The following is a 25,656-nucleotide window of genomic DNA, read 5'->3' on the forward strand; positions in this document are numbered from 1 at the left end:
GAGCTTTTGGTTTCATTGATGAAGTCTTTCATATCTTCTCTATATTATTGCCCCTTCTCATTTGATCAAAATTGATCTGTCATATACTTATGGTTAATTTTGGCTTTTAGAGTTTCATGGGTTGAGTGCTTAATTTATTTTCAATCTTCTGTGTTTTCTGTTTGTCTCTAAAAGTATAAATGTATTTTGAAATGGCTTTAGGCACACTGCATAGGCTTTGATATCAAGTATTATACTGTTGTTTATTCTAAAATAATCTGCAGTATCAGCTTTGAACTCTTTTTTGACTGAAGAATTATTTAGAAGTATGTTTTTAAATTTCCAGCTGTTAAAAATGCAGATCATGGCTTGTGGGAGGCTCTGCCCATCTCTTCCCTGGCTAAATCTGGTGTTACCTTGGGCCAGGAAAAGGTTAGGGTTAGACCCATTCTAGAGACCCTTCACCAGGTAAAACATTAAGCACTGAAAGAATTCAAAATGTAGGTTTATTTTAAATAATTAAGATGTTTTTTCCTCATTGTCTTTTATTTCCTTTAGTCTTACTGCTCTGATCCAAACCTCGTGTTGGATTTGAAGAACCTCATTGTGCTATTTGCTGACACGCTTCAGGTTTGTGACTTCTGTTTACATAGAGTGATCTAGGGTAGTATCCACCAGCTCCAGATCTTTCCCTCTCCTACCCAGCTTGAGTAAATGCCTTTTAGTTCTTAGTTGTGTTTCTTCTTTTCCTAGAGCTAGATCTTATCTTTATATAGCATTTCCTGATCATTCCCTTGACCAATTTATATTCTCATAAATAGTTCCAGTCCCCCTCTTTTTTTTTTTTTTTTTTTTTTGCTCGGAGCTAGTCAATTAATTGAACCACTCACTACATTAGTTTTTTTTAAAAAATGTCCTTAACTCAGATACAGTGCTTGAATGATTTTGGAGTTTTTTAACTACTATCCTGAATAACAATTTTTGACTTGAACCACCAATCATATCCCATAAGGATAGCATTAGAAGTGGGTAGCATTTCAAATTTCTCTCCCTACTCATGAAGTTTGCTAAGGGGACATGAGGAGTTCCCGGGAGAACTTTGTGGACCTGGTACATGGTATATATTGATTTTAATTTTTATCTTTCTATTTTTTTTCTGACTGGCTTAAATATTTGTGTAGGTATCTTTTAATTCTTGAGAGATAAGTACTGGACGTTAGGTGGCAATGAAACATGCTGCTGTCATGTTTTCATTTAAATTGAATGATAATGTATTTCAGTGCCTGATTTCTCTCATGTTTCTCCTAAAAAAAATTGCCCTGTAAAATGAAGACGTTTTCTTATTTTGTTTCAGGTGTATGGTTTTCCTGTAAATCAGCTTTTTGACATGCTGTTGGAAATCAGAGATCAGTACAGTGAAACTCTGCTAAAGAAGTGGGCAGGTATCTTCAGGTGAGAAATGATCTGTGGTCGGGTGTGGTTGTATGTGCGTGTGCACATATGTGCTGGTGTGTATACACATGTTTATACATAAGTCTTCTCAGATATAATAAGCAACAAGTATGTGTGGCTTATCTATTCCAGCTTTGATCCAAGTTATGATTCAGAATTCATGCACATTGTAGAAATGTTTCAAAGCTCCCAAGATATGTGATCTCAGTGTATCAGGTCTACTATGTGGAGAGTTCCAGACCTCATTTTGGCTCCTCTCTCCCCCCCACCCCTTGAATAAATGTCCGATACCTTAGTTCATACCATTCAAATCATCTTGTGTCTTCTTAATATATTTTTTGGTGATTATGGCTAGTCTATAGCTCACTCATAGAGTAGTAGCTTTGAGCCCCTTTGAATAATTTAGGCTTTTTTGAGAACCTTTTTTGAAGACTTACTCATGTGATTCCTCAAATGCGTCCTTCTCTACATTTAGAGAAGAGATCTATTACAATGCTGTGTTTGAAGTGTATTATTTAGTTATTACATCATGCATCATGTATACAGTAATATGAGAGCTACTCTGTTACACCTCGCACTGACAGATACCTCCTTGGACTGTTTTCCTGGCACACAACCCATGTCAGATCACTTGAGTTTCTTCTCCTTTTGAGCCTTCATGCTTTTATTTAAAGTGGTCTTCCTGCTTTAGCTCAAGACCCTGTCCCCAGATCAGCTTACCCTGTTTTCAGATTCTTTTAACTTTAAGATCTTACATTTTTCCTTTAATCTTACTAATGGTACAGTTGTATTTAAGGGAGGATTCTGTCTGTAGGAACCTTGAAAATTAGTAACATCATCTACCCATGGTCTCGAAAGTGCCTGATCCGACGCCTTCAGTAAATTTGACTTTGATTTTGGTAGTATGGTCTCTGCTTTTAGAGAGCCTCCAGTCTCATTAAGGGGCCAGTTCCTATGAGGGAAGTTCATCCTTAGTACAGAACAGTAGGTGAAAGTAAATGAATGTAATTTGGATTTACTTTTCCTCATCTGCCAGTTTTGAAAGTTAGAATAGATGATCTAGTACAAGAATAAAGAACATAATCAAATATGTTTTCTTTAAAAACAAGCAAACAGGGCGCCTGGGTGGCTCAGTGGGTTAAGCCGCTGCCTTCGGCTCAGGTCATGATCTCAGGGTCCTGGGATCGAGGCCTGCATCGGGCTCTCTGCTCAGCGGGGAGCCTGCTTCCCTCTCTCTCTCTCTCTCTCTCTGCCTGCCTCTCTGTCTACTTGTGATCTCTCTCTGTCAAATAAATAAATAAAATCTTAAAAAAAAAAAAAACAAAAAAACAAGCAAACAGAAAAACCCCAAATAAAACCTTTCTGCTTTTCTTGCAAGCATCCATCCTTTTGTTGTTTACTACTCATTTGCCTCACGGCTTCTACATGTTGCTATGAAAGTTTGTCTCTTCTTTAAATCTCAGATACTATGAGCTCATGTTTGTAACTGTGTTTCCTTTGTTTCAGAGCATAGTTTTCTTTTGCTCTTCTGTTAAAGATGTTTTTACCTGAAACAGGTAGCGTCATTGTGGAAGGAACAGAATAGGGACTGGAAAACATTGGTTTGGGTGGTTAGAAACACGCAACCATTTGAGTTTACCTGAAAATTACTTGTGATCATTACAGTGATTAACCACCCACCCTTCCTTCCTTCCTTCCTTCTTTTTCTTCCTAGAAACATACTTGATTCTGACAACTACAGTCCTATACCAGTAACAAGTGAAGACATGTATAAAAAGGTGGTAGGACAGTTCCCATTCCAAGATACAGAGCTGGAAAAGGTAAGAGTACTTTTGCTTTGCCATCCTCCAGAAGTTTTCATTTTATCAGTTTCATTGAAGACATTACCTCCAACTCAATGCATTAGACCTCTAGAACACCTTCAGAGATTTTGGGGCTTAAAATAGCAGAAGTTCCTGTTTTGGGAATCAGTAGATGACCTGAGGGTCCTTTCACCTCTGAAGTGTTAGGAATATTGCTGGGCATGTTCTAGTGTTGTTTATACTTTGAAATACTTGCTTTCATTAGAGTTTTAGGACATTTTCTCCCCAAACATGCAGTAAAAATTGTCCCGTGCTATGTAATTCCATGCTATGTAAAACCAAAAAATTGGTTTTGACAGTGTATTGAGTCATGTATGTACTACCACAATAATGATATCGAAACAGTTCCATCATCCCCAAAAGTTCCCTCCTGCTGCTCCTTTTTCATCAGTTCCTCCCAACCCTGACTCCCAGTTTTTGGTAACTGATCTGGTAGCTATCCATCTACTTTTGCCTTTTCAAGAATTCCATATAAACAGAATCATCCAGTAGATAATGTTTTGAGGCTGGCTTCTTTCACTCAGTATGATGCTTTTGAGATTCGTCTAAGTTGGTGTATGTAGCAATAATTCATTTCTTTTTATTGCTGAATACTTACCACAACTTTTTTTTTAAAGCCCTTCACATGTTGAAAGACATTTGAATTATTATTTATTTAAATTTATATCTTATTCTTTTCAGCATCAGGAAACTTTTGGAAACACTTTCTTTAATTTGAGGTTGTTTGCAATCTTTAGATAAGCTATCTAGCTGATCTCCTATTACCTGAAGTAGTCTCAGCCTGCTACTTCTCCGCCATCTTGACTCCTCCCTAATTTGAGGTTAAATAGACAGTTTGCAACGTGGAGGAAAATTCCTTTTGTATTTTAATTGACTTATAAGTATCGTCAGCATATGTTAGTTTGTGACTTGCTTTCATTAATTCTTGCATTTACAGCAGCCATTTCCAAAAAAGTTTCCTTTCTCTGAATTTGTGCCAAAAGTTTACAACCAAATTAAAGAATTTATTTATGCCTGCCTGAAGTTTTCGGAAGATCTTCACCTAAGGTATGCTTTGAAACAACGGAAATGTAACAGATGTTGAAATTGTGACTCTTAGGCACATGAATATTCTGAAAACCTTTGCATAACCCCTTCCGCTCTGATTTTGAAAGTATTAATATTAGCCATTCACAGCATGGCACCTGCTATATTATAAAATCATGGTAAAAGGGGAAGTTGGAAAGTTCCAACAAGTTTGCAAGTTGCAAACTTGCAAATAAATTGTTTTTGTTTGTATTACTTAGCTTATTCTCTATTTTTGTTGTAGATTTGCATTTTAACACTTTTTTATTAGTAAGAATTGACTAGAAAACAGTATATTGATTTTTGCTTTCTGTTTAATGAAATTTTAAGGCCACTAGGGGAGTAGAAAGTATAATCTCTTGGAAATATTCTTCTTTCCAAATATTCTCTGGGCTTATTGAAGGTATCCTCATCTCCTTTAAGTTAAATTATCTGACTAATGTGTACCGAACCTATTTCTGTACCAGATACATCCTTCTTACTGGGAATGCAGAAGTAAAAGACACAGTTCTTTAGCCTCAGATATTGTCAGTATGAACTGAGGGTTTTAAGCATGAAAATATACCATGGTGAGTGTTGAAATATGGAGAAATGACTTTAGATCATCTTAAAGAATTTGAAGAGGAATAGTCATTATGATCATCTTTCTGAATAATAATCTTTTAGATTGTCTTTTTTTAAAGATTATTGTCTTTTCTAGAAGAACCCCCTCCTCTCAGTGAATACCACCATTCACCCAAGCCAGAAATCTAAGAATCGTTTCAACTCCTTATTTTCTATTAACTATTTTTATTAAAAACAAAGTTTCAAGTATTGGTCTACATTTTTTTAAACACTTTATATATATATTAATATATATTAATTGTATATTATATAATATATAGGATGTATATTATATAATATATATTATATAATATATACATTTTTGCATATATATTATATATTATATATGTACACAATTAATATATATTAATATGTGTTACATATATATATTAAGAACATCTGTAAAACTAAAAATAGTACTAATCCCTGAGGTGCTAGAAGTATACTCCATTTTTCAGAGGAAGAAAGTGAGCAGAGAGAGGTTTAGTAACTTTATTGAGGTCACACAGGAATAAGTGTTTAAGCCAGGATTCAAATCTGGTCAGCACCACCTTCAACAAAAAGAATACTGCCATGTTTACAGTTCTTACCCCTTGGCTTTACTGTGTTGGTGTTTTACATGCATTGTCTCAGCTGTCACAGTGTTAAGTGTTAATTGTCCCCATTTAATAAATGAAGGCAGTGCTCATTTGTAAATTAGTCTCTCTAATCCTAATTGGTGACAAAATTGATTGTTGCGTGGTTTTTTTTTTTTTTTTTAATTTGCAGCTCTTTTTTCTTTAAAGTTCTCTCTTCCCAGTGTTGCTGCTTTCATTCACATTGTAGTTATAATTGACTTGGGCCACTTAAATAATCTCCTAATTGTTCTGAAATGTCTAACTTTGCTTTCCCAACCATCTGCCCTTTCTTCTCATTCTGTTCTGTATGTTCCCTAGAGTGATTCTTCTAAAATCAAACCTTATGATTTAGCTTTACTCTGCTCACCTTTCCAAGGATTCCTGGTGGTCTACTGCATAAAGTTCGAACTTGATCCTGATGCAGTTCCCTATCTGCCTGCCTCCTCCCCTGCTCCTTGACCTAGTCCTTCTTGTACCTTTCCAGGTTCATATCCTAGGCAATTTCCGTGTCACTCCGTGCTTCAGTCCTACTAACCTATTTGCTGTTTTCTGATCCTAATGTGCTATTTTATACTTGGCTTTCCTCATGAAATTACCTTTTCCTTGTTAGTGCTCCTAACGAGCTTCCACCCATCCTTCCAGGTTCACTTTATGCCTTTACTGAATGAAACCTTTCTGACCACTTCCATCCCTAATGGACTTGATCTACTGACTCCTTTGTGCTCTTTCTGTACCTTGTGGATGCTGTTATCAAAACTCCTCTTAGATTTTATTACTCTACTTGTGTCTTTGGGTTTCTGTATGTACTAGACTATAGGCTCCTTTGTTTATTTCACTGCTGGTTTATTCACCTTACATTATAAGTAAACTGTTATTTATCAGGCTATGCTTGGTAGTGAGGACATTAAGATAATGAAAATATGGTCCCTTCTTCAAGAAGTGTGTAATCTTGCTGAGGGACTGAACGGTTGGATAGTTGTGCTATGATGGAGAGACATAGCAGCAACAAAGGAGCCAAAAATTGAGACGGATTCAGGATGTTAGAAAAGGCCACTTGAAAGGCAGAAGCATTTAATGTTTTGTTCAGCACAACATCCCCTGCACCAGCTCAGTAAATTAAAGAAAAAAATAAAAAAAGAAAGAAAAAAAAAGAATGAGTGAATGGAATGTATGGCATGCCAGGCAACTCCGAAAGTAAACATAATTGGAAAATAGTTTGAGTCACTTGTTTGATAATCATTCTTACTGAGTAAAAAATGAAGCATAGGGTTTGTATAGTTAATTTATTCTGTTCTTTGAAAATGAGGTTGTTTTCATAGAAATGGTTGCATGGAAATGAGATTATCTTTGGAAGTTATAAACCAAAACTTTTTTTTAACCCCTTGAGGCCCACCTTCACCACCACAACCAAATGACTTAACAACCGAGAATTGTCTCTAGGGACTGTCACGTATGTTACTGTATAGAAAATATTACAAGTTCATTGCATAGTGACCCTTTCTATCCTGTGTTGGAGGAAAGGTAATACGGTAAAGGGATAGTGTGAGTAAATTGTTCAGAAGTCTTTTTCTTGCTTGAATATCTTGAGCTTTACTCTGAAAACCCCCTTTGTTGTGTTTAACATTAACAAAAATAGTTAATTTGGGAAGATTTTACAGCTGCCTTTAGTCTTTGGTTTACTTACCTTATTTTCTAGGCTACCTTTGCCTTAGAACCTGCAGTGATGGAGACCTCTTTGACAATCATGGGGGAGATTATAATTTGGGATATGAGAATCATATGTATAAAAACAATTAGTTCTCTTAAACATAAGACTCTTAAAATGGGAAAACCTACGGTATTGAGATTTTTATGAAGCTTGGAAGGTAGTTATTCTCATAAATGAAACTCCTATTTTTTTTTTCTGTAAAAATTTCCCCTTTTACATTGGATGGAAGATGCTGAATAGCATTAGAAATGTTGGAAAAATATGTATGAATTCTGAGGACACAAAACTTTCTGTTTGAAAGAAAATTCTTTTTAAAGATTGCAAATAAATGGAATGGCTTTGGTAAAATAATGTTCTAGCACTTTCACCTGACTTAAAAAATAAGAATACACACACACATATATACATACATAGTTTTTAAGTTATTAAATTGGATTTCTGTAAAGAATTTAGGAGACAGGGACGCCTGGGTGGCTCAGTTGGTTAAGCAGCTGCCTTTGGCTCAGGTCGTGATCCCAGCCTCCTGGGATCGAGTCCCACATTGGGCTCCTTGCTCAGCAGGGAGCCTGCTTCTCCCTCTGCCTCTGCCTGCCACTCTATCTGCCTCTGCTCACTCTCTCTGTCAAATAAATAAATAAAATCTTAAAAAAAAAAAAAGAATTTCCCTGATGCCGAGTGATATGGAGCACTTTTTCATGTGTCTGTTGGCCATCTGGATGTCTTCTTTGCAGAAATGTCTGTTCATGTCCTCTGCCCATTTCTTGATTGGATTATTTGTTCTTTGGGTGTTGAGTTTGCTAAGTTCTTTATAGATTTTGGACACTAGCCCTTTATCTGATATGTCATTTGCAAATATCTTCTCCCATTCTGTCAGTTGTCTTTTGGTTTTGTTCACTGTTTCCTTTGCTGTGCAAAAGCTTTTGATCTTGATAAAATCCCAAAAGTTCATTTTTGCCCTTGCTTCCCTTGCCTTTGGTGATGTTCCTAGGAAGATGTTGCTGCAGCTGACGTCGAAGAGGTTGCTGCCTGTGTTCTCCTCGAGGATTTTGATGGATTCCTTTCTCACATTGAGGTCCTTCATCCATTTTGAGTCTATTTTCGTGTGTGGTGTAAGGAAATGATCCAATTTCATTTTTCTGCATGTGGCTGTCCAATTTTCCCAACACCATTTATTGAAGAGGCTGTCTTTGTTCCATTGGACATTCTTTCCTGCTTTGTCGAAGATGAGTTGACCATAGAGTTGAGGGTCCATTTCTGGGCTCTCTATTCTGTTCCATTGATCTATGTGTCTGTTTTTGTGCCAGTACCATGCTGTCTTGATGATGACAGCTTTGTAATAGAGCTTGAAGTCCGGAATTGTGATGCCACCAACTTTGACTTTCTTTTTCAATATTCCTTTGGCTATTCGAGGTCTTTTCTGGTTCCATATAAATTTTAGGATGATTTGTTCCATTTCTTTGAAAAAAATGGATGGTACTTTGAAAGGAATTGCATTAAATGTGTAGATTGCTTTAGGTAGCATAGACATTTTCACAATATTTATTCTTCCAATCCAGGAGCATGGAACATTTTTCCATTTCTTTGTGTCTTCCTCAATTTCTTTCATGAGTCCTTTATAGTTTTCTGAGTATAGATTCTTAGTCTCTTTGGTTAGGTTTATTCCTAGGTATCTTACAGTTTTGGGTGTAGTTGTAAATGGGATTGACTCCTTAATTTCTCTTTCTTCTGTCTTGTTGTTGGTGTAGAGAAATGCAACTGATTTCTGTGCATTGATTTTATATCCTGACACTTTACTGAATTCCTGTACAAGTTCTAGCAGTTTTGGAGTGGAGTCTTTTGGGTTTTCCACATAGAGTATCATATCATCTGCGAAGAGTGATAGTTTGACTTCTTCTTTGCCGATTTGGATGCCTTTAATTTCCTTTTGTTGTCTGATTGCTGAGGCTAGGACTTCTAGTACTATGTTGAATAGCAGTGGTGATAACGGACATCCCTGCCGTGTTCCTGACCTTAGCGGAAAAGCTTTCAGTTTTTCTCCATTGAGAATGATGTTTGCGGTGGGTTTTTCATAGATGGCTTTGATAATATTGAGGTATGTGCCCTCTATCCCTACACTTTGAAGAGTTTTGATCAGGAAGGGATGCTGTACTTTGTCAAATGCTCGGCATCAGGGAAATACAAATCAAAACCACCATGAGATATCACCTCACACCCGTCAGAATGGCTAAAATTAACAAGTCAGGAAATGACAGATGCTGGCGAGGATGCGGAGAAAGGGGAACCCTCCTACACTGTTGGTGGGAATGCAAGCTGGTGCAACCACTCTGGAAAACAGTATGGAGGTTCCTCAAAATGTTGAAAATAGAACTACCCTATGACCCTGCAATTGCACTGCTGGGTATTTACCCTAAAGATACAAACTTAGTGATCCGAAGGGGCACATGCACCCGAATGTTTATAGCAGCAATGTCTACAATAGCCAAACTATGGAAAGAACCTAGATGTCCATCAACAGACGAATGGATAAAGAAGATGTGGTATATATACACAGTGGAATACTATGCAGCCATCAAAAGAAATGAAATCTTGCCATTTGCGACGACGTGGATGGAACTAGAGGGTATCATGCTTAGCGAAATAAGTCAATCGGAGAAAGACAACTATCATATGATCTCCCTGATATGAGGGAGAGGAGATGCAACATGGGGGGTTGAGGGGGTAGGAGAAGAGTAAATGAAACAAGATGGGATTGGGAGGGAGACAAACCATAAGTGACTCTTAATCTCACAAAACAAACTGAGGGTTGATGGGGGGAGGGGGTTGGGAGAGGGGGTGGGGTTATGGATATTGGGGAGGGTATGTGCTATGGTGAGTGTTGTGAAGTGTGTAAACCTGGCGATTCGCAGACCTGTACCCCTGGGGATAAAAATATATATTTATAAAGCTGTAAAAAAAAAAAAAAAAAGAAAGAAAGAAAGAAAGGATGAATACCCAAGTTTTGTAGCAACATGGACGGGACTGGAAGAGATTATGCTGAGTGAAATAAGTCAAGCAGAGAGAGTCAATTATCATATGGTTTCACTTATTTGTGGAGCATAACAAATAGCATGGAGGACAAGGGGAGATGGAGAGGAGAAGGGAGTTGAGGGAAATTGGAAGGGGAGGTGAACCATGAGAGACTATGGACTCTGAAAAACGATCTGAGAATTTTGAAGGGGTGGGGGGTGGGAGGTTGGGGGCACCAGGTGGTGGGTATTGTAGAGGGCACAGATTGCATGGAGCACTGGGTGTGGTGCAAAAATAATGAATACTGTTATGCTGAAAAAATAAAAAAAAAAATTAAAATTTCAAACAAAACAAAACAAAACAAAAAAAAAGAATTTAGGAGACAGAGAATAGTTCAAAGAAGAAAAATTTAAAAGACTCAAAATTTTAACAGAGAGTAATAACCACTCTTTACATCTGGGAAATCTTTTTTTTTTTTTTTTTTTTTAGTTTTTCTTCCATGTGAATACATGTACATGCATAAGACTTCTTTTTTTAAAAGCAAATTACTATGAGATATTTCTGCTTCTGTTTATAATAGAGAAAGCCAGAAAGAGTATTGTTTCCTCTCTAACAATGAAAAAAAGCACAAAACAAAACAGATAAACTACAAAGTGAAAAATTTTCTGGAACCCATGAGAGATCTGAAAGAATTTAGAAAGGAGAAGATGCCACATGCAGGTATAGTGAGAAGTGTTACGTCAGTCTTCTCAAAAACTATGCAAGCCTGAGACGATGGAGTGCCAGGCTTCAAGGACTCTGAAGAACAAATTGAGTGAGAATTGTATAGATAGTGAAATAACTTTCAGAAACAAAGTAAATTTTTTTTAGCTGAACGGCAGCTGATAATTCATTTCCAACGGACCTGTAGTCTTACACACACATGATACAAAAGGAAATTCTTTATATGGAAGGAATATATGTGATCTTCCTTCTTTCCTTCCCTTCCCAGCTACTTCTTGCTATGTATGTATCCGTGTGTGTGTGTGTGTGTGTGTGTGTGTGTGTGTATAGTATCAGAAGCCCTATTTATATTAATTTTGATTAGTTAGTTGAGATATTGTCTTTTCTCTCTGTATAATTATCATTTTGTTTTTGTAATAAGTAATGTTTGTGTTTATGTTGAAATACTTTGTGTTCTGTTACTTATCCAATGTTCTTCACCTCCCTCCCCCTTACAGTATCTGTAATGATTCTTGCCTGAATCAGTTTGTCACTCAGAAAATTATTGGCTTATGGCTTTTAATTAATTTATGGTTTCTTAATTCCTTGTGTATTACTTGGCATTCTCTTTTAAGGAGTCCTCCATCTGCTTCCTTGCTACTTATTTTCTCTCTATCTCTCTGTTTATTATCTACCTACCGTCAGGTGAGACTCACGGATTCTTATTTAATTCACTTGGTTCATTCCTTTACTGTATTTGTTTTGATGCCCAGACTGTCCCAGACTTAGGGCACACAAGCCATTTGATACTAGCTCCTGTGCCTTGTTGATGTATTCTTGTCACATTTTGGGACATTACTTAACCATGGTATCATTGATTTATGCAAGGAGCCCACTTTCTTTTGAGTGTTGAGTATTGAGTGCTATCTTGAACATAAGATTTGAGCATGTGCCTTTATTTTAAAATGTGTCATTTTGAATCAACAAATAGTTGTATACTGTTTTTTTTTTTTTTAAAGATTTTTCATTTATATATTTGAGAGAGAGAGATCAAGAGGGCAAAAGCACAGGAGAAGGGGCCAAGGGAGAGGGAAGCAGGCTCCATGGGGCTCGATCCCAGGACCGTGAAATCATGACCTGAACCGAAGGCAGGTGCTTAATGGACTGAGTCACCCAGGTGCCCCTACGTATTGTTTTTTTATGCAGTCTGACTAGTTGGAGTGTTTATTCCATTACCTTCATGAATTTAGTGATATGGTTGGACTTAAATGTGCTGTCTTATTTTTGTTTTTCTATTCGTCTCATTCATTCTTTGCTCATTTTTTCCTGTTTCTCGTCCTTCTTGATTAGGTTATGTTAGTATTATGACTTATTTTCCCTATTGGCTTTACTTGAGTATGACCTTTCGGTTTTTTAAGTTTCTTGTTCTTGTGGTGGCTCTGGGGATTACAGTGTACATTGTTAATTTATCATACTTTACCCTGAATAATATTATATCATTTTGCATGTAATTTAAGGCTCTTCAACGGTATAGAGTAATTTATGTTCTTACTCCTTTTTTTCTTAACACTTTAAAAAAAGATTTTATTTATTTATTTGACAGAGAGATAGAGCCAGAGAGCACAAGTGGGGGGAATGGCCGAGGAAGAGGGAGAAGCAGGTTCCTTGAACTTGATGCCCCTGGGATCATGACCTGAGCCAAAGGCAGACACTTAACCTACTGAGCTACACTGGCACCCCTTTTCTGTCCTTTTTTTTTTATGTTGTTGGTATATCTTACACATATATACCTCTTTTTAATTCTAAAATATGTTACTGTGTTTGCTTTGAACATTTAATAGTATTTTAAAGTTCAAGAAAAAATTTGTTTTTATTTTTGCCCACCACACATATACCATTTTGAGGCGTTCTTATTCTTTCCTCCATATCTACGTTATCCTTTGGTATCATCTTCCTTCAGCATGAAAAATTTCTTTTAGCATTTCCTTTAGTATCTGCTGGTGTTGGATTTTCTTAGCCTTAAAAAATATTTCTAGGGGCACCTGGGTGGCTCAGTGGGTTAAGCCTCTGCCTTCGGCTCAGGTCATGATCTCAGGGTCCTAGGATCCAGTCTCGCATCGGGCTCTCTGCTCAGTGGGGAGCCTGCTTCCCCCTCTCTCTCTGCCTGCCTCTCTGCCTGCTTGTGATCTCTCTCAAAAAAAAAAAAAAGGAAAAAAAATATTTCTAAAATACCTAATTTTTAAAAATTTTTGAATTTTTTTAGAGAGAGAGGGGGAGCAGGGGAGGAATAGAGGGAGAGGGAGAGAGACAATCTTAAGCAGGCTCCATGCTAGGCATGGAGCCTGACACAGGGCTCGATGCTAGGACCCTGGGATCACAATCTAAGGCAAAATCAAGAGTTGGACCCTTAACCGACTGAGCCACCCAGGGGCCCTTCTAAAATACTTTAAAATAACTAAAAAATTATTCTGAAAGTATTTTTATCATCTCTGTTTTCAAAAATATATTTTCTAAGGCATAGAATTCTAAGTTGCTAGTTCTCCCTTTCCCCACACTTTAAAGATTGCATTCCACTGTCTGCTTCCATTGTTTTCTGAAGAGAAGCCATTATTCCTATTGTTGTTCCTCTGAATGTATTGTCTTTTTTCCTTTTTTCCTAAAATCTTTTGTTTTTAAGATTTCTTTTTGTCTTTGGACTTTATAATTTGACTGTGATGATCTTATTGTTTTATTTATATTCATTTTGTGTGGGATGTACTAAACCTCATGGATCTGTGGGTTGAAGTATTATATCATGTTTGGAGATGATTTTGCCTGTATTTCTTTAAACATGTCGTCTTCTTCTTTCTCATTCTTTTTTTCTTCTTTTGCAAGTCCTAGCTGCTTGATGGATCATTCAGATTTCATCATTACTTGAGTGAACTGAATATCTCAGTTTTAATTAGCTTCAAATTACTTCTGATTTCAAATGCTGTTGCAGAAGTCTCTTTGTGCATAAGACCAGCTCTGAAATTCCAGAGCTTTCATCCAGGAGCTTATCTCTGATCTTAACGAGATTTGAACTGGGATGGGTTTCAGCTTTCTTTTTTTTTTCTCTTTTGGATTGCATTTCTGTAGCCCTGAATCCAAAACCCCTTGCAACATTTGCAAGATCTCTCTCTGATTTCTCACACTGCCCTCACCATTTCTTATGGAGGAGAACTCTTGTAGGGAAGAATTGTTGGGTCAGTTACTTTATTTTTGTTTTGTGGCTTTGCCGGATTCCAAACTGTAATAGTAGCCCACACTGTGAAAGGTTTGGCTGATTTCTCCTCATCTCAGCAAAGCCTTTCAGCCTCTGAGTGTTTCAGTCCTTTATCCTTTATCCATCTGTGCCCAGATTAAGCAAATGGCCTCACGTATGAAAGTGACTGCTACCCTTCCCTCACCATTCAAAGGTGTGTCCTGGTGTGGTATGCAGTTTTGGTCTGTTGTACGTGTGTGTGTTTATGTTAATTACACTGTGTTGACATTGAAGGAAAATACAGCTTTTAAGATTAGACCTAACTTTTTTGTTATTATGGAGGTCATGGTGGTTTTTCTTGATCTACATCATATCCAAATGTGGAACTTCTGCTGGATCTTAAATCATAGTAGAGATACATAATCAGTATAGGATGTGATGAGAACAATTAATATCAGGAGCACCAGATTACTTTAGACACCTGTGTTAATCACTTTTATAGCAACCTATACTTATTTGTAGCTCATATTACAATTGACCTGATATAATTATGAGTTTAATATATGAAGGCAGGAACCATAGCTATTTTGTTCATTCGCCATTTTGATCTCATTATTCCATAACACAATGCACAGCACCTTGTATATTTGTGTAATGAAGCATTTCAGTTCAGTAATAATTTTGGAAAGGTCAGCAGTGGGCTAGAGGGTATTGGTCAGTTAAATGTATCTTTGCATGGACCCTGTAAAAATATTTTGGTGTATCATTTTTTTTCTGATTATGTCCTTGCATTCTGTAGTCTTGTTTCTTTTTAGTATTTTTCTGTTTTTCATATAGCATGATAATGTGGCTTGCCTATATATTTAGAATTGTAAGACTTTAAATCTGATTCTACTAAGCCTCTTTCTTCTCTAGAAAGAGAAATCGATGAGATAAATTTTGTGACCACTGTCCACAAGTAATAAATTTACAAAGAACTCACAAATCTCTATTTACAGTTATCTCTTAATGTTTATAATCTAGTATTTGTACAATAGTAACCTTATCATTGAGGGAATACTTGTCTTAAAAGGACATCTTTTATAGAAAGCCATCTTTGGTGATGCTTTCAGGGGCTCATGAAGGCTGTATAGGTCCAGAATTTACCCTATTGGTTACAAGACTATTGTCTTTTTTAAAACTTTGTATATAAAGATGGCTGTTGAATCATTTTCTTTATGTTTAGTTTCCTTTGTTGCACAGAAAATGTCATTATTGGGGGCACCTGGCTGGCTCAGTTGGTAGACTTTGCAACTCCCAATCTTGGGGTTGTGAGTTCTATCCCCATACTGGGGATAGAGTTTACTTAAAACAACAACAACACCTTATGATAAGGGCTTAATAATGTCCATTGGATTAAAAATTAGTGACTAAGTTAAAAAAAGATTGATCATTTTGGGGATATTTAGGATTATAAGACATTTATACTGAATTAAACTACTGGTCTGAAACACTTATATTGGAATCAGAGCTAAATAGACCTTATAGGAAAGATGACAGTAGCGGAGCAGAGAGATCTTTTCTTATGGGCCTTTACCAGCTAATTGTACAGGAAGCCAATAGAGAGTCCATGTTGGAAAATTCTAAATATTAACAATATAGGAAGGAACTTGGAAGCATAGGAGAAAGGAATCATGCGGGGGAATTCTTCATCTACCCTGGAGACACTATAGCATAGTGTTTAAATGCTGTGGGCTTTAGAGCTAGATGGCCTGTGTTAAAATCCTTTTTGTGCTGTGTGCCTATCGTGTGACCTTGATTAAGCTGCTTAACTTCTCTGTGCCTTCATTTCCTCCTCTGTAAATTAGAAATAATAATAAAACTATTTAGCATCATTGGTCTGAAGTTTAAGTGAATTTTCATATATTAAAATACTTAGAATCTAATTTCTGGCACAAGGTAAATGTTATTTGCTGCTGCCATTATTATCATTGTGGTTATTGTTGTTGTTGTTATTATTATTATCAGAAGTAACACTGGCACCTTGTTTGTTTGCAAAGTAATCCTGCTACCTGGGATGACTGACTCTTGAGAATTCTTTTTCAGCTCCACTGAAGTCGATGACATGATTCGCAAATCTACAAACCTGTTGCTAACCAGGACTCTGAGCAACTCCCTGCAGAATGTCATTAAAAGGAAGAATATCGGACTTACTGAGGTAAAGCTGCTCTTAATGGAGGCAACCAAGGCAATGTGTGAACAGATGTCTAAGCTCTGGGGCCCGTTTGTGAGTTAATTATAACTTTCTATATGGTCCATCACGTTTTTCCTAATAGATTCCTAATGGTGAAAGTGCAAAACAGATCATTTGTTTCTCTCTTTGGTCACTTCGGAGAAATCTATTACATATTTGAAAAGTCACTTTCTCTCTGTCTCTCTCATTATTTTCACCAGCTTAACTGGTTTTCCTTTCCAATGTTGTTGTGTTAAATTGGTATTATTTGTCATCAGTTACATAAAAACAGAATTGTTGGTGGGAGAATATAGTCACCGTCAAGTTCCTATCTAAATGAGTGGCAGTTCTGAAACAACATACAACATGAAATCGCATTCTGTCTGCATAAGTCACCGATGCCAAGGATGTTGGCGCTTCTAGTTCGTGGTTAGTGTTAGACTCAGCTTTTGTTTTTGAGATACCTCATGTATATGGATGGTAAATTACTCTTTATCAGCATCTAAGTCTGGGGATTTGGGATTGCGGAAATGTGAGAGAAAGGCAATCGTCACATTTCTGTGGAAGCTTACAGAATCTCACAAAACGAGGAGGGATATTACATACACGTTGAGAACAGTATCTTGGCAAACTGAAGATTTGGCACTTTGGCGTATAGTCCTAAAATTTAGAAAGATGTGAAGTTTCCTTTCTCTTGGAAACCCAGGATTGCATGGGAGCGTCAACCTGCCATTTTATGGAAATTATAGTGCCAAAAGTGAGAGCTTGGAGGAATTTTTTTCACAGGGAAAGGGAAAGACTGTTGGCCATCTGTTTTACTTGTAGAGGTGGTGTAGTTTGAAAGTCCGTTGCTCTAGAAAAAATTGACATTTTCAGATATACACTGTCAAAGATAATGGTGGAAGTAGGCAAATGGTTAATGATGCTGAGTCATGGGTAAAGACAGCTGGAAGCCAGGTGAACATCTCCTTCTGATTTTGGACTGCTTGTTCCTTTCCCTGTGTTAAGATTTTAAAATATTATAATGTAGGACTTGGGCACTGGTTGAGTTCCACTTAGAACAAACTTTTTTATAATTGAAAGTTACATTCGAAGGACAGCTCCCTCATTTTGCAGAGCTTCCTTTCTGTTGTTTGGTACAGAAATATTAGGTATTATTTTTATGTGTCTGAGAATAGGTTAAATTCTTTTCATTATCACGAAGGCTAAGAAAAAAGGAGAGTGGAGTGAAGTGGAGTGAAAAGTCGGAGGTCCTCCTACATTTGTTATATCATACTGTTCTCCATTTATGAGTCCCAAGTAGGACAGGAAACTTGTTATTTTTTTGTCAGCTGTCTCTATATTACACCTCAAAATGCCATTTGATTTAATAGTGTCCTCAAACATTTTAAACAAGTAGCATAGCAGGAACATGGTGTGATAGAAACAGCTTTGGCCTTAGAAGGGTCTTGAGTTTCGCTGTGGCTATGCCATTGATTTACTGTGACATCTTTTTTTTTTTTTTTTTTAAGATTTTTATTTATTTGAGAGAGAAAGAGAGCACAAGCAGGGAGAGGGGCAGAGGGAGAAGAGAAGCAGACTCCCTGCTGAGCAGGGAGCCCGACATGGGGCTCGATCTCAGGACCCTGGGATCATGATCTGAGCTGAAGTCAGACATCTAACTGACTGAGCCACCCAGGCGCCCCTTACCATTTCATCTTAAGAGAAAGACCCAACTTCTCAGTTCTTCAGTTTTCCTGACTCCATTGACCTTTAGAGTAATGCACAGATCAGGTTGGGATAGGAAGATTCAGTAGTTTTTTTTTTTTTTTTTTTTAAGATTTTATTTATCTATCTGACAGAGAGAGACCACAAGTAGGCAGAGAGGCAGGCGGAGAGAGAAGGGGAAGCAGGCTTCCCACTGAGTAGAGAGCCCGATGCGGGGCTCCATCCCTGAGATCATGACCTGAGCTGAAGGCAGAGGCTTAATCCAGTGAGCCACCCAGGCACCCCTGTATCATAGTTCTTGGCACCATTTCAGCAAAGGTATTCTTCCTAAGTCATTGGCTCTTTCTAGGCAATAATGCACTTTTGTTATCAACATCTTTGCACAAGGCTAAAGGAACATCTGCACACATTTATTTATTTTGGCTATTACCATGGGGTATACATGTATAGATAAATACAGACCCAGTGATTTTTATTACCATCCAGTGTATCTTTGAATAACTGTTACTCCCCTTTGGGAAAAGAAGGCATTATACCCTCATTTATAGGAAACTCAAGTGAGTTCCCATCTAAAATCATCATCATGCTAGGTAACATTTGTGGAACAGTTTGTACTCTGCAAAGCCCATCACAGATACCATCTCATTTGGAACAGTCACATTTGGAACTAGCTGGGCATGTGTTATTATTCCCATTTTATGGAAAGCATAATTAAAGTTAGGGAGATTGCCCACGGTTATGTCATTAACAAAACGAAAAAATGAGACCTATGTCTGGGTTGTTTTTTCCCAGACTTAATTCACTTCTACTGTAATGTACTGCCTTTCATATCGATTTAATTATTTCATCGTAACAAAGGGATTTTTACAAGAAGTCCATAGTAATACGGAAATTGTTCTAGTTAGAGATGATTTTGTGTCAGTGAGCACATCGCCATTCAAACAACAGATGTATTACAAGCAGACAAAACTCACCGAGTCCTACTTCAGGTTGTTGGACAATCTTTTAGGACTTGAAAGTTCCCATAAGCTCATGTCTCTCTGTCGACCTGTCTTGTTTGAATTTACATGGTATCTCATGACCTTTTTTCTTCCTGTCCATACACTCTATCCTTTCAGCTTTTTCTCTCTGCACTCTAGCTTTCTTGCTTTCCTCATTGCTTCTTTGCTTCCCCACATTGAGCCAAGACAACAACATTTCCTTTGAGTTCTTGCTTGCTGTAGTTTAAATGCCTTGCACTCACAGACCTTATGTGCCTATCCCTATTCAGTCAGCAACAGGGTTAGTTGTTTTTCTTAGGCTGCTGCTTCTAGCTCTGAGCTGTGGTTAAGAACATGTGTTCTAGGGCCGCCTGGGTGGCTCAGTCGTTAAGTATCTGCCTTTGGCTCAGGTCATGATTCCAGGGTCCTGGGATCGAGCCCCACATTGGGCTCTCTACTGGGCGGGAAGCCTGCTTCTCCCTCTCCCACTCCCCCTGCTTGTGCTCTCTCTCTCTCTCTGTCAAATAAATAATAAAATCTTAAAAAAAAAAAAAAGAACATGTGTTCTAAAGCAGAGTGCCTGGGTTCCAATTCTGCCTGGGTTCTCTTCCCTTTACAAATGTGCCCTGGGGGAAATGGCTTGGCTTTATGTGTAGAATGGGGACAATAAGAGCATGTGTTTCAGAGGGTTGTTGTGAGGATTGAATGAACATACGAAGTGCTTAGAACAGTACCTATACTCAAGGCATATTACCTGGTATTGTTAAAAAAGAGGTCTGGGCAGGTAAACAGTGATTGTCAGGTTTAGTGCAGAGATGGTTTTTCAACTAAGAGAAGTTAGAAGATTAGAGCAAGACAACCTGTTAAGATAAATAACTTGCTTATTAACTTTATAGTATTGAGTACCTACTGTGTAACAGGCACCATCTAAACCTTATAGATAAGTAAGTGAACAACAAAACAAGGACAGCAACAAAAGGGGTCCTCGCTTACATTCTAGTGGCAGAAAACACAACATATAATAAGCAAAATAAATACTAAATCATCTAGTATGATAGAGGGAGGTGAATGCTTCATTGAAGAGAAAGAAGGAACCTGGGTTAAGGGAATCAGGGGTCTGGTGGAGGTCCAAGGTTGGTCTTAATAAAAAGATGGTGAGTTATCATTGAAGGGCAAAAAGCATTCTTGGCAGAGGTTAGAGCAAAGGTATGAAGGTATAAAGTTATTGGTCAGCTCAGGGAATAATAAGGAAGCTAGGGTAAAGCTAGAGTGGAGTGAGAAGGGGGAAGACAAGCAGGAAATTAGATCACAGAGGTGCTAGGGGTCTGTGGTGGGCCCGTGTGAAGTGTTAGGCTTTTATTTTGAGTGGAGTGGAAAGCTATTGCAGGAATTTGATGAGTGATGCAATATGACATATTTCAAAGGAATAACATTGACTGTGGTTTGAGAATAAACTGTAGGGTATAAACAGGGAGACCAGTTAGGAAGCTATGACACTAATGATTTGACGGCAGCGTGGGTGGTAGCCATGGAGGTGGTGACAGGTGATCGGATTTGGAGTGTAGAGTCAGCCTGCTTTCCTGATGGCTGGATGTGAAGGGAGAGAGAAAGTAAGGAGTGGAAGGTAACTCCAAGATGTTTTTGATTCGAGCAGCTAGAAGGATGTACATACCATGTACCGTGATGGCAAAATCTTTGGGTAGGGCTAGGTTTAGGGTGGAAGATTGGAAATTTGATTTTGGACATATTTAATTTGTAATGTTTACTCACATATATCTTGCAATATTGAGTAAGCAGTTATATATGAGTTTGGAGTTTGAAAGAAAGGTTTGTCCTGGAGATAAAAATTTGGGGAATACAAATAATATTTATAACCACCTGATCAGATAATATTACTAAAGGAATTTGTAAAGATGGAGAAGGGAAGATGAAGGACTGAACTCTTGGGCACTCCATTTAAGAAGTCAGGAGAAAAGAGGAACTCACAAAGGAGATTGGGAACGACCCACTAAAGAAGGAAAAAAAAAAAACAACAAACCAAAAACAATAACAGGAGTATGGTGTCTCGGAAGTCAAGTGAAAAAAGTATGTCAAGAAGGAGGGAGTGGTCAGCTTGACAAATACTGATGATTGAAGAGGAAGGTGAAGAATTACTATGGGACTTAGCAACTTGGAGTATGTTGGTGACCTCAGTAAGACCATTTTAATAGAATGATGCTGGGAGCCTCCTGATGGAGTAGGTTTAAAAGAGAGTGGTTCTGTACAGAAGAATTTCAAATAATTGATGTAGATTGTACCCTCTCAAGGAGCTGGAGCTTGTATGTAGCTTGTGCTTATGACTTGCATCTACAAAGTAGGGTATGGAAAGAGGGAACAAGTTACTCTACAGTGAAGAAACCTGCCAGACACTACCTTGGCCAGGTGATCAAGGTTAACATAATCATTGGTAAGTGATACTGATCTCATGCACCTTTGATGTGATGTGATGAGAAGGCAGTTGTGATCTCCCAAAATACACTCTAACCATGATAAAAAATTTAAACAAACCCAAACTGAAGGACATTCTACAAAATACCTCATCAGTACTCCTTAAAACTGTTAGGATCATCAAAAACAAGGAAAAATCTAAGAAACCGTCCCAGACCAGAGGAGGCTAAGGAGACATGACAACCAAATGTAATGTGGGATCTTAGACTGGATTCGGAAAATGGTAAAGAACATTAGGGAGAAACTAGTAATACTAAATAAAGTGTATTGCTCTGTTAGTAGTGATATACCAATGTTGGTCCCTTAGTTGTGGGAAAGGTACCATAGTAATATGAGATGGTAAGAATAGGGGGAACTGGGTGTGGCATATTTGGGATCTCTTTGCAACCATTTTGTAATATAAAACCATTTTAAAATAAAGTGTTGACTTAAACAATTTGAAGAATGGGAAGAGTGGAATTGGAGCCAACAAGCAGAGAACAACTGTTTTAGGGAGTTTTGTTACAAATGTAAGCAAGGAAATGAGGAGGTAGTTGGCAAGGGAAGTGAGTTAAGCACAAGTTTTTTATTTTGTTTATTTTGTTTTTTTATTTTTATTTTTTAAAGGATTTATTATTTGAGAGAGTGAGAGAGAGAGAGCATGAAAGGGGAAAGGTCGGAGGGAGAAGCAGACACACTGCTGAGCAGGGAACCTGATGTGGGACTCGATCCCAGGACTCCAGGATCATGATCTGAACTGAAGGCAGTAGCTTAACCCACTGAGCGACCCTGGTGCCCTGTTTTGTTTTTTAATAGGAGAAGTAACAGCATGTTATTTCTGATGAGAATGATGCAACAGAAAGCAAAAAGTTGATGATAGAGGAGAAGGAGGGAAATCTTTGGAGTAATGTCCTGGAGGAGGAGAGCGACTTTAGAATCTGATGCACAAGCAGAGGGATTGGCTTTAGGTGGTGTCAAGTTCATCTCTGGGAACAGCCGAGACTCAGAGTATGTGGATGCAGATGGTGGTGGCTGGGCATATTTTATGGTGGCAGACTCCAAACACTCTGTTTTCTCAGTGAAAGATCTTCAGCTAAAAGTAGAGATCCAGAGCAAGTGTTGGGGTTGAAGCAGAGAGAAAGTATATCTGGCGGAATGGAAAAGAGATTTGGTCGGTACTCGATAATGTGGTGATTTTGTAGCCTTAAGTGTCCACTTTGGCTAGGGATAGGAGTTAAAGTGAGACTAGTCAGAATGGTTGTATATTTTCTTAAGCCATATTTAGCTGGAGATACAATAAGTAAGTCCATATCAATAATAGCTTACAGGAAGTTGGTATATATTAGACTCAGTGTTTTATTATTTATATTAGTATTTATATTTAATAATTTGTACTATATTGATTATTTATTCGATATGACATTGATGTTATCTCAATTTTAAGATGATGAAAGATACTAACTTTGCTTAAGGCCATATAACCAGTAGGTAGTTTGGAAATAAAATTTGAGATGTTTTGAAAGACAAAATTTTCTTTTTAAAAAACATAAGATTTGAAGTAAGGTTTGAAATCCAATTTCTTTTGTTCTAAACCTTCGCTCTTTCACTACATTAATTTTAAAACATCAGTATCATAGAGCAAAAGGAAATAAACCACCAGTTTATTACTCTCGGAATATCAGAGAATTACTTAAGTTTGAAAGAAAATTTTAAGATGAATCAAAAAACAGCCTATCTCTTTATGAAGAATGAATTGATAAACTTAAGATATAAATTCACTTATTTGTGGAGCATAACAAATAGCATGGAGGACATGGGGAGTTAGGAGAAGGGAGTTGGGGGAAATTAGAAGGGGATGTGAACAATGAGAGTGGACTCTGAAAAACAATCTGAAGGGTTTGAAGAGGTGGGGGGGTGGGAGGTTGGGGGTACCAGGTGGTGGGTATTAGAGAGGGCACGGACTGCATGGAGCACTGGGTGTGGTACAAAAACAGTGAATACTGTTATGCTGAAAATAAATTAAAAAAAAAAGATTAAAAAAAAAACCAACAACAACAACTAAGATTTAAGATAGCATATTACACAATTTGAAAAAATAAGATATAAACTGGATTTTAAAATGTATTTACTATAGATGATAGACATAATACACCTGCACTTTATTTAAGTCTCCACTCAAATGTCAGTTCCTTAAGGAGGCCTTCCTTGACCACTCTGAGACCTACCATCACCATGTAATTCTTATTTCACTGCTGTTCCCCATGCTTATTACTACTTGACATTATGCTATATGTTCTATTTGTGTGCGGTTACTCTAATTTCCACAAGACAAGGACTTTGTCTTGTATATGATTGTACAGCTGTCTCTCATTCCTTGGCACGTAGTTGTTCTTTATTGATGAAAGAGAGAAGAAAGAAAAAAGGAAAGTAGGTAGGTAGGTTATTAGGGTAAAGTTAAGGAAATTAAGAGTTCTATTAGTGATACCATATTAAATATTTATATATATATTTTATTATGTTTGTAATAGTGCCCCAGGAGACTTGAATAAATAACCAATGCTTTTCATTCAGCCTTTCTTTTGAATATTATTTTGATTGATGACCACATGGTTCTATCCTGTGTTATCTCCCACATAACAGTTCAGCATCTGCTGTTAACAACAATGATATTGCTAATAATATTGCTAATATTTTATAATTAAGTCCTATCAGATATAATCCTTGTACTAGACCTGTGAATTTGGAACCAGTAGTTCCAAGTTCTTCAGTATTTTAGGTATTGGCTTTGGAGTTGGTAAAAAATGAGTCGTTTACCCAGCTTTTTGTATCTTTGCTGGGGTGAAATGGAGACAAAATTCCTGGAAATCTTTGGGAGATCATATTTTTGTGAATGGGAACCAGCACTGCTATTTAGTTCCTTACCTTGCAAATCTAACAGTGGAGAAGTCTTAGAGGTGTGGAGAAGGGAGTGTGACTTCTCATTTTCTTGCTTTGGGTTAGTCCTTTTGGAGCCTGAATGTCCTGCATTCTCTGCTTTGGGAAACAAGAGAAGGTAACAAGTGACTTCCACCATCTCCTCTGTGCTGTCCTCATTAGATTCTCTCTGCTTCTGGAAATGAGAGACAGAAAAATTTTCGATTCTTAATGATTTTTTAACTTAAGTGACTCCTGCCATTTAGTTGTGAGAGGTGATTGCTTGCTTTATAGTGTTCTCTCTCTTTCTTCTTTTTTTTTTTTCAGACAGTCCTCACAGAACTCTACTTTATATAAGCATAACCAATACCTAATCTGTTGCTAATACCATGTCCTTGAAACAATGTTAAGGACAGTTTGGATTGCTGCAGTGATATATTTTTGTAAGAGAGTGGGAAGTTGAGGATTAAAAATATCAAAGGAGCTCAAGAATCTGATGGAAGTTGATATCTGAAATTGCTTCACTGCGTCCTTAAGTTCAGAATTATGCCCACAGTATCTGGCTTTACATTTGTAAATGCCCTTGTAAGGATTTTGGTTAGCTGTCATTCAGGAGTAGAGATCATTTAGACCCCATTAACAGACATTATTTCCTTTGAAAATGACATGGTATCTAATGTAATCCTAGAGTGTTTTAATAGTCTATTCTATGCTCAGCAATGAAACATTTCAAAAGTGACTGACAGCCAATTGATGTAATTCATGGTGATCTTTTGTGTTGACAGATCTTTAAAAAGTCAAGGGAAATTACTACTGTACCCAGTGAAGCCGCCTCCTTTTTATTTTTTTTTTTAACTGCCAATATCCTGCAAAACAGGACAATTTTCTCTTTGACTGCCACTGTTTTTATTTCGATAACATGACACGATTCCTCCTTATTATTAGGATTTCTTTTGATAGATGGAATGTGTTCCCTATAGGTAATGCTGACTTTAAAATAGAAATTCTTCAGTTCTCCAAATTAATCCTCTTACTTTTCTGACTTATACATCAAGACAACCTTGCCAGTAGCCACCTTCCCACTCAGGAAGAGGAGTGATTTAATTTAGACGATTTAAATTTTTCAAATGATTTTACTCTTTCTTTGAGGGAGAAACATGT

General features: G+C 37.3%; 1 protein-coding gene across 2 annotated transcripts in view; it reads left to right on the forward strand.

The window, feature by feature from the left end:
• The window catches only part of EXOC6B (exocyst complex component 6B), a 715,681-nt gene that overhangs the window by 331,275 nt on the left and 358,750 nt on the right, over positions 1-25,656 (forward strand). For both annotated transcript variants that reach the window (XM_047743996.1, XM_047743997.1), the window contains exons 12-16: positions 538-609; positions 1,334-1,431; positions 3,146-3,251; positions 4,231-4,340; positions 16,303-16,414. In XM_047743996.1, coding sequence (XP_047599952.1) covers positions 538-609; positions 1,334-1,431; positions 3,146-3,251; positions 4,231-4,340; positions 16,303-16,414 — 498 coding nt within the window. The remainder of the gene's footprint in view (positions 1-537; positions 610-1,333; positions 1,432-3,145; positions 3,252-4,230; positions 4,341-16,302; positions 16,415-25,656) is intronic.

Source organism: Lutra lutra, chromosome 9, assembly GCF_902655055.1.
Source record: "Lutra lutra chromosome 9, mLutLut1.2, whole genome shotgun sequence".
NCBI classification, from domain to species: Eukaryota; Metazoa; Chordata; class Mammalia; order Carnivora; family Mustelidae; genus Lutra; species Lutra lutra.